General features: G+C 38.0%; 1 protein-coding gene across 3 annotated transcripts in view; it reads right to left on the bottom strand.

Annotated features, from left to right (window-relative positions):
- Window positions 1–9,834, bottom strand: part of Eaf2 (ELL associated factor 2) — a 35,859-nt gene that overhangs the window by 11,882 nt on the left and 14,143 nt on the right. For all 3 annotated transcript variants that reach the window (XR_005878932.1, XM_005071519.4, XM_040750840.1), the window contains 2 exons: window positions 3,465–3,601; window positions 1,816–1,961 (listed from right to left, as the gene is read on the bottom strand). Coding sequence is in view for 2 of the 3 variants with exons in the window: in XM_005071519.4 (XP_005071576.1) it covers window positions 1,816–1,961; window positions 3,465–3,601 (283 nt within the window). In the remaining variant the exon portion in view is untranslated. The remainder of the gene's footprint in view (window positions 1–1,815; window positions 1,962–3,464; window positions 3,602–9,834) is intronic.

The raw sequence follows: 9,834 nt of genomic DNA, 5'->3' as shown, positions 1-9,834 counted from the left end.
ACTGAGGTGCTTGTTATGGTAGGTGCCCCTTACCAGTGTCACCCTGTCTCCAGGTGCCTTTCAACTGGAGATAGAAATCTGAAGGCAGGGAAGGTATCTGTGTGGTAAATGGGAATGAGCATTTGACATAGTGTGATGCAACATGCACATGCCTTCTCCCCATAGACTTCCTGGTGGGGAAGGACAGTCTCAGTCCAAGCACAGAGGAACACTTTAAGATTACAAGCATTCATGTAGCATTATTTCTGATAATGTTATACTCAACTTACTAGTGTCTCTGAGTGGAAGAAGGGACTCTTAGGCTCTATCTAATTTCTTTTTTTTTTTTTTTTTTTTTTTTGTTTTTACGAGACAGGGTTTCTCTGTATTGTTTCAGAGGCTATCGGTCCAGCCCGACCTCGAACTCACAGAGATCCGCCTGCCTCTGCCTCCCGAGTGCTGGGATAAAAGGCGTGCGCCACCACCGCCCGGCCACTATCTAATGTCTTAAACTCAAATTACAAATAACTCAAAGATGTAAGTGCAAAAACTGATGTTTGAAATTTCTAGTGCAATTTGTGGATATAAATAGGAAAAGATGACTCAACCATCAGAGAGTGGTCAGTAATGGGTCTGGAAAGATTTAGAGAATGTTCTTTCTGAGGACCCAAGTTTAAGTTCCAGCACCCACATCATGTGAGGACCCAAGTTTAGGTTCCAGTTCCTTTGTCAGGTGGCTCACAACCACCTACCTGTAACTCCAGGTTCAAGGGATCCAATGCCCCTTTCTGACATCTGTGGGTACCCACACAGATGTGAACATAATACCTAACTCCCCCACATATACACCTAACAAGTTAATCTTTGAAAAAAAGAAGTAGTAGTACTGTAGGGTCAATAAAGTATTTGATAGAATATAGTCAACGGAACATCTTTACAAGCATCTCCAGGTAGATAATGTTCCTTTGTCATACAAATTTAAAACAAAACTTAAATCTTTATTTTTGTTTTGCTGACTAACAAACACAGAACTAAACTTTGTTTTAATTTTAATAACTAGTAAATTTACTTAAAATTTCCCTCTAATCCCTTAATTTTCTAACTGCATAAATGTATAGAATGATAGCATGACTCAGCTCTATTTTATGAGTAGTCATATTATATGATAATATAAAATTCAAGATCTCTTATAACAGAGTTAGGAGTTGACAGCTTCCTCAGTGTTTGTATAGAGAAGACCAACCCATTAGGGATTAAGTACTTTACTGGGCCTAAAAGAGAAGGGGCATTATTGAGCTACATGTAAATTTGATGGCAAATTATGAGTAAAGAAGCAAATAATTTACTTTGATGACTTGGGTCTTGCTACTATTACAATTACTGTAACATCAATATCCTAACTGTAGCCATGGGCAGGGGTGAGAAGAGGGAGAAGGAGATTTAAGTTTCTTCTTTAAACATTCTATACTGCCCTAGAAATACCTTCCTGCTAAAAGGGACATGACAACTAAAACAACTTTTCACCTGCTTCTGTTGGTTTGGTAGTGCCTTAGACAACTACCAAAGACTACAGGCAATAAATTTCATAGGAAGATGCTATGAAGAACTGAATGTGAAACACTTTTTGTCCCTAAGTGATAATAAAAAGAAATTATCTGACATGACTATAATATGCTAATTTATGTTACATCATTATCCCAGAAAAGTACACAATCATAAAATGTATTATTATTTTACTAAAACCTATGGTTAATTCCACTGTTAATGGAAATTAAAACTTTTATTTAATATTACTTACCTCTTCTAAACTGACATTATACACACTTAGATTTTTACCTCTTTCAATATCATCCACTAGAGATGTTGGAGACATCTTGTCTTCTGAGGGAGAATGGTGTTCAAGATTGGAAGTCCGAGGTGGATTCCACATTTGTTGCTGCTGTTGTTCTAGTCTGTACTGAACTTTACTACTTCCTTCAACCCTGAATTAAGGACATCAAATACCAAAACAAGTAATATGTAGCAATGTAACAAATTGAACTTACTAAGTTATTAAAGCTTATCATTTGTTTTTTTAGAAATCTCTCAAATGACATTTAAGGATTAAAATGTTTCCTTGTTAGTATAGTAGAGAGGAAAAAAGAAGAATTAAAATGTCAATTCATTTAACAAATATTTTTGAATTCCTTTTATATGTTTGAAATACATAGCAATCCAACGAGTGATATAAATGGAACAATGAGCAAAACAAGAACAGCCCTACTGCTCAAACTGAGCAGATAATCAGTTACAAGTGACTAAAATAAAGGGAAAATATGTGTGAATTTACCATTTCTACTAAAACTGAATCACTTCCACATTTCCCATTCATAATTTTAAAACAGGCATGTTAACAAAAGAGAAACACTTTTTTTCAACATTTTAAAAGAATGCACTTCAAAATTATATTTGAGGCTTGCCTTTCCCATTTCCTGTGATCAAATCATTCCAGTCCTTCCCAAAATATTTAGCCCCTCATTTTCTCACATTTATTTACACTCTCAAAAATCTTAGTTTACGTATTTTCCAGTTTTCCACATTTCTTTTTATTGTTTCTTTGCTGGGCTAATGTTTAGGACCAGAGCTGTAAACATGCCAATCCCTAGTTTGAATATCTTAATATGTAACCACTACCAACCAAGAAATGGTCTAATTTCTTAGTTAATATTCAAGGCATTAACCTCAATCTACCTTTACGACCTAAACTCTAATCCCCTACCAACACCATAATTCACTTTGTAATTCTTATACATGAGTGCAGAGACAAATATCTGCTCTGTTAAAATGAGTCTTATTCACCAGACCTGAAAAAAATCAGCTGTATTCCTGCCTTCCTTCACTCATGCTGTATATATTCTCCTATCCTTTGTGAACAGTGTAAGGGATTTACACACTTTAAAATCATTTCATACATCCCAAGGCAGTATGATGGTAAGATCTTTTCACTAAGGGTAATCACTAAATTTAATTTTAGAAAAAGGTTTAAAGAAATGTTTAAAGGTTAACCTTTTGTGTACCTGGGTATGTATGTGTATATGTCTGTGAGTGTGGGTTGTGTACACATAAAGTGCCATTGGGTGGCCATTGAGTAGGCTGCTTTATCATTCTCCACCTAATTGTTTGAGGGAGGGTCTCTCTTTGAACCTAGAGTGTGCATTTTTTGGCTAGGCTGGAGAACAACAATACATGATCCTCCTGATTCAAACTGCTGCAGTGCTTACAGACATGTATGTGCACATGTCTGGCTCTTTACACAGGTATTGGGATTTGAACTCCAGTCCTCATGCTTCCATAGCAAGTACTCTTTATAGCTGAACCATCTTTGCAGCCTCAATTCAAAGGTTAAAAAACCCACACCTTACACCATAATTTGACTTAATCCATTAATTCTTTTTCCCTAGAAATTTGTATGTTGATAGAATAATATATTTCAATATGTCACCTACCTTGTTTTTTTCACAGTGATGTTGCTGCTGAGTTTTTCTAGGCGACACTCCCCAGTATCATGGTTAATAATCAAAATGCATTCTTTTAAGTAAGGTCTCTTGGAACCTTTGAAAACTGTGACTGGTGGAGTTGAACCCTGTTGAAAAAGTTAATCATCATTATTTGAAATTCATCATAACAATTAAGTTGAGATGGATGTTGAGTTTTTCTGGTATTGTTTCTCAATCCATGTTCTGTATCAAGTCACTTATAAACTATTTAAGCTTACTACCCTTAAACCAACAAGTGTGGCTTAAAAATAGAAATACAAAGATACAAGGCTGTGATCAAGGCAGATTAAGGTAGTGTAGGCCTCTATTTCCAGCTGCTCAGGAGGCTGCGTAAGGAGGATCCCAAGTTCAAAGTCTATCTTGATTACAGAATGAGATCAAAATCAATTTAGGAAACTTAGAGGGACCCTATATCAAGATAAAATCTGCGGAGGATTAGGGATGCTGTTCAGTGGTACAGCACTTGCCTAGCATATATGAACCTTTAGGTACACACACACACACACACACACACACACACACACACACACACACGCACGCATGCATGCATGCACGCACGCACGCACACACACAGGCTGAGATCTCAAACCAGCTATCATTGAAGAAAGGAAAGGGAAGAGGTAATTACCCTGAAACAGTAAGATTTGTCCTCTTCGTATCAGACAACTGGGATTCAATCTAATCTAATCTAAAAACCTATTTACAGGCAAGGAAAGAGAAATCTTGAATCATATTTTTATTTTTAGACGATCAAGAAAAATGTCAGTAGCCTAGACCCTGCCCCAAATGATGTGACAGACTTTGATGATCCCCCATGGAAGGCCTCACCCTTTCTGTGGTGGCACATGCCTTTAATCCCAGCACTCTGGAGGCAGGGGCAGGTGAATCTTTGTGAGTTCGAGACCAGCCTGGTCTACAAGAGCTAGTTCTAGGATAGCCTCCAAAACCACAGAGAAACCCTGTCTCGAAAAACAAAACAAAAAAACAGAAAAGGAAAAAAGAAAAGTTCTTTCTTAACAATCAATAAACACTGATTCAAGAAATATATTAACATTTAGGATTTTTCTTTAAAACATACCAGAATGGAATGGTGAGAGAATAATTGCTCAGTAGCAGTTAATTTTTCTATCATGCTAGTTTTACAACCAGTTAGAAAGAATGGGAGGATATCTCACTTGGTAAATGCTTGACACACAAGTGTGAGGACCTGAGTTCAGTCCTTACCATCCACATAAAAAGGTAGGCATGGTGGTGCCTATTTGTGATCTCAGCACAGGAGAAGACACAGGCAGATCTCTGAATTTTGCTGGTCAGATAGCCTACACAGCCTGATCGGTGGGCCTCAAAAGGTAAGGTAATTGGCTCATAAGAAGTGAAATGTGAAGATGATCTATGGCCTCAACCCAGGTTTGTGTGTGAGTGAATGAGTGTGCAAACACACACACACATCCAAGAAATCCAACTCATTACCATCATTCTGCAACTTCCTTTATTTTTTGTCACTGTCGTGTCCAAACAGGAAGAAATGTTATGTTATCATTCCCTTAGTCTCATATATATAATTCCTAAACATATTTCACCTGTTTTTTATTTTATAAAAGTGTATTCACATTTTAAAGCACTTTAATACTAATTTTTAGTAAGCACAATAGATAAATTAGGTTAGGAAAGGGTGACTAAAGAAAGCTAAGGCCCATCATATTAAATATTATTAGAGAAATATTAATAATTATTATTAATAATTATTAGAGAGCCATTAAATGTCCACTAAAATCAGTATGGGATAAATTCGGTGATTGAGAATGCTACAAACAGGAATCAGGTTAGGGAGTTGAAAATGATGAAAGAGAAAGACAGGAAGGAACAACTTTATTAGCCTTTACTTAAGACTGAAGTGAGCTACAGAAATCAAGAACACAGAGCATATAAATGGAAACCTAGCTGGTCTGGATCCAGAAAAGTGATATGTGGAACACTTATCCAGGAACCTGCTGAGCTGGAGAGCCAGGAGTGTAGTTATGACAAAATAAAAACAAAATCAAAGACACACACACACAAACAAAATAAAACTAGGTCTACGCAGCTGGAGAGTTGATTTTCAGACTTGTTTAACAAAAAGTGAGTAAACTATCTTAAAATAGAAACCTATAAATGCCAAACTATAGTTGACAGCAGAATTGTACAATCTATTTTTCTTAGAGATGTTTATTATTCCTTAGAATAGAGTAGAATACAGCCTAAAATTGCAATGCCTTGTTGTGCTCTGAACTCTTTTTCTTGGGGGGGGGGTACCCTGTGGCTTCTTAACTTTTTTATTTTTTATGTATGCTTTTATTTAAATTAGAAACATGCATGCTTCAAATGTCTATCCCGGCTCCCCCCTTCTCCTTCCACCAGCCCCAACCCATCCCCTGACCCCCAACCCAGTCCCCACATCATTTCCCAGGGAGGGTAAGGCTCTCCTTGGGGGGGGATCTCCAGAGTCTGTCATTTCATCCAGGGCAGGACCTAGGCCCTTCCCCATGTGTCCAGGCTGAGAGAGCATCCCTCCATGTGGAATGGGCTCCCAAAGTTTATTTGTATGCCATGGTGAACACTAAAGCCCCAGAGATTTCTGAGGTCTCCTCACTGAAACTACATTCAGGGAGTCTGGATCAGTCCCCTGTTGGCCTCTTAGTCATCAGTCTGGGGTTCAAGAACTCCCCCTTGTCCAGTCAGCTGTCTTTGTGGGTTTCACCAGCACGGTCTTGACTGCCTTGATCATCACTCCTCCAACTCTGTTACTGGGTTCCAGGGGATCAGCTAAGTGTTTAGTTGTGAGTATCTATCTCTGCTTCCATCAGTCACAGGGTGAAGGTTCTAGGATGTCACATAAGGTAGTCACCAACCTTATCATCAGGTAGGGGCTATTAATATAGTCTCTCCACTATTACTTAGTTTTCCAATTGGTGTTATCCTTGTACATCTCTGGGAATCTCACTAGTGTCAGCTCTCTCCTCAAAGCTATAATGACTACAACTATTATGGTATCTCTCATCCTGGTCCCCTCTCTTCTCACTCCTTGTTCCCAGTCTGCTCAGGAGATCTTGCCTCTTTCCACTTCTCTGGGGTATAATGCATTTCTCTTGGGAATCTCCCTGTTTCCCAGACTCACTGGTCCTGGGATTGTAAACTGACACTCCCCTGATCCGTGTCTAAAATCCATATATGAATGAGTACATACCATGTTTGTCTTTTTGTGACTGGGTTACCTCACTCAGGATGGTTTCTTCTACTGCCATCCATTTGTCTGCAAATTTCAAGATTCCGTTGTGTTTTCCCGCTGAGTAGTACTCCATTGTGTAAATGTACCACATTTTCTCTATCTACTCTTCAGTTGTGGGGCATCTAGGTTGCTTCCAGGATCTAGCTATTACAAATAATGCTGCTATGAACATAGTGGAACGGACATCCTTATTATATGAATGGGCATCCTTTGGGTATATGCCTAAGAGTGGAATTGCTGGGTCGTGTGGTAGACTGACTCCCATTTTCCTGAGGAATCTCCATACTGATTTCCAAAGTGGCTATACAAGTTTGCACTCCCACCAGCAATGGATGAGTGTTCCCCTTTCTCCTCATCCTCTCCAGAATAAGGTGTCATTGGTGTTTTTTATTTTAGACATTCTGACAGAAGTAAGATGATATCTCAGGGTTGTTTTGATTTGCATTTCCCCAATGGCTAAGGATGTTGAACATTCTCAAGTGTCTCTCAGCCATTTTAGTCTCCTCTATTGTGAATTCTCTATTTAGTTCAGTCCCCCACTTTTTAATTGGGTCCTTTGGTGTTTTGGAGAATAGCTTCTTGAGTTCTTTGCAAATTTTGAAGATCAGCCCTCTGTCAGATGTGGGGTTAGTGAATATCTTTTCCCAATCTGTGGGCTGCCTTTTTGTCTTGCTGACTGTGTCCTTTGCCTTACAGAAGCTACTCAGTTTCAGGAGGTTCCATTTATTAATTGTCCATCTCAGTGTTTGTGTTACTGGTATTATGTTCAGGAAGCTGTCAAGGGTACCTCCCACTTTCTCTTCTAACAGGTTCAGTGTGGCTGGATTTATGTTGAGGTCTTTGATCCATTTGGACTTAACTTTTGTGCATGGTGATAGACATGGCTCTATCTGCAATCTTCTATATGCCAATATCCAGTTATGCCAGCACCATTTGTTGAAGATGCTATCTTTTTTCCATTGTATAATTTTAGCTTTTTTGCCAAAAATCAGCTTTTCATAGGTTTGTGGATTAATCTCAGAGTGTTCAATTCGATTCCACTGGTCTACCTATCTATTTTTGTGCCAATACTAAGCTGTTTTCAGAACTACAGTTCTAAAATAGAGCTTGAAGTCAGGAATGGTGATGCCTCCAGATGTTGCTTTGTTGAGCAGGGTTGTCTTGGCTATCCTGGGTCTTTTGTTTTGCCATATAAAGTTGAAAATTGTTCTTTCAAGGTCTGTGATGAATTATGCTGGGATTTTGATGGGGATTGCATTGAGTCTGTAGATTGCTTTTGGCAGAATTGTCACTTTTACTACATTGATCCTACCTATCCAAGAGCATGGAAGATTTTTCCATTTTCTGGTGTCTTCTTTAATTTCTTTCTTTAAAGACTCAAAGTTCTTGTGATACAGGTCTTTCACTTGTTTGGTTAGTGTATTTTTATCTTGTGTGTGGCAATTGTAAAGGGTGATGTTTCTCTGATTTCTTTCTCAGCCCTCTTATCTTCTGTATATAGTAGGGCTACTGATTTTCTTGAGTTGATATTGTATCCTGCCACTTTGCTGAAGGTATTAATCAGCTGTAAGAGTTCCCTAGTAGAATTCTTTGGGTCACTTATGTAAACTATCATATCATCTGCAAATAGTGAAAGTTTGACCTCTTCCTTTCCAATTTGTATCCCCTTGATCTCCTTTTGTTGTCTTATTGCTCTAGCTAGAACTTTGAGTACAGTATTGAAGAGGTATGGGGAGAGGGGACAGCCTTGTCTTGTTCCTGATTGTAGTGGAATCGCCTTGAGTTTCTGTCCATTTAGTTTGATGTTGGCTGACGGTTTGCTGTATATAGCTTTTATCATGTTTAGCTATGTTCTTGTTATCCCAGATCTCTCCAAGACCTTTATCATGAAAGGGTGTTGGATTTTGTCAAAGGCTTTTTCAGCATCTAGTGAGATAATCATGTGATTTTTGTTCCTCAGCTTGTTTATATGGTGGATTGCATTGATGGATTTTCATATGTTGAACCAACCCTGCATCCCTGGAATGAAGCCTACTTGATCATGGTGGATGAGTTTTTTGATGTGTTCTTGAATCCGATTTGCCAGTATTTTATTGAGTATTTTTGCATCAATGTTCATGAGTGATATTGCTCTGTAATTCCTTACCTTGGTTGTGTCTTTGTGTGGTTTGGCTACTAAAGTAATTGTAGCCTCGTAAAAAGAATTTGGCGGTGATCCTTCTGCTTCTATTGTGTGGTACAATTTGAAGAGTATTGGTATTAGCTCTTCCTTGAATGTTTGGTAGAATTCTGCACTGAAAACATCTGGCCCTGGACTTTTCTTGGTTGGAAGACTTTTTATGGCTGCTTCTATTTCTTTAGGGGATATAGATCTGTTTAAATTGTTTATCTCTTCTTGATTTAATTTTGGTAAGTGATATCTGTCCAGAAAATCATCCATTTCCTTCAGATTTTCCAATTTAGTGGAGTACAGATTTTCAAAGTATGACCTGATGATTCTTTGGATTTCCCCAGTGTCTGTTGTTATGTCCCTTTTTCATTTCTGATTTTGTTAATTAGCATGCTCTCTCTCTGTCTTTTGGTTAGGTTTGATAGAGGTTTGTCTATCTTGTTGATTTTCTCAAGGAACCATCTCTTTGTTTCTTTTATTTTTTGTATTTTGTTTTCTTTGTTTCTACTTTATTGATTTCAGCTCTCAATTTGATTATTTCCTGGCGTCTACTCCTCCTGGGTGAGTTTGCTTCTTTTTGTTCTAGAGCTTTTAGGTGTTCTGTTAATTCTCTAGTGTGCCAATACTCCACTGTGTAAATATACCACATTTTCTCTATCTACTCTTCAGTTGCGGGGCATGTAGGTTGCTTCCAGCTTCTGGATATTACAAATAATGCTGCTATGAATATAGCTGAACAGATGTCCTTATTGTATGAATGTGCATCTTTTGGGTATATGCCTAAGAATGGAATTGCTGGATCTTGTGATATATAACAAAACTAAAAGACATATTGAAGCAAGAAGAAAAGAATTGTCAGAATCATCCCAACTGTAAGCAACCTG

This window comes from Mesocricetus auratus, unplaced genomic scaffold (genome assembly GCF_017639785.1).
Source record: "Mesocricetus auratus isolate SY011 unplaced genomic scaffold, BCM_Maur_2.0 Super-Scaffold_100008, whole genome shotgun sequence".
In the NCBI taxonomy this organism is placed as follows: domain Eukaryota; kingdom Metazoa; phylum Chordata; class Mammalia; order Rodentia; family Cricetidae; genus Mesocricetus; species Mesocricetus auratus.
Note: the sequence above shows the minus strand (reverse complement) of the source record. Positions and strands in the feature narration are given on the sequence as shown.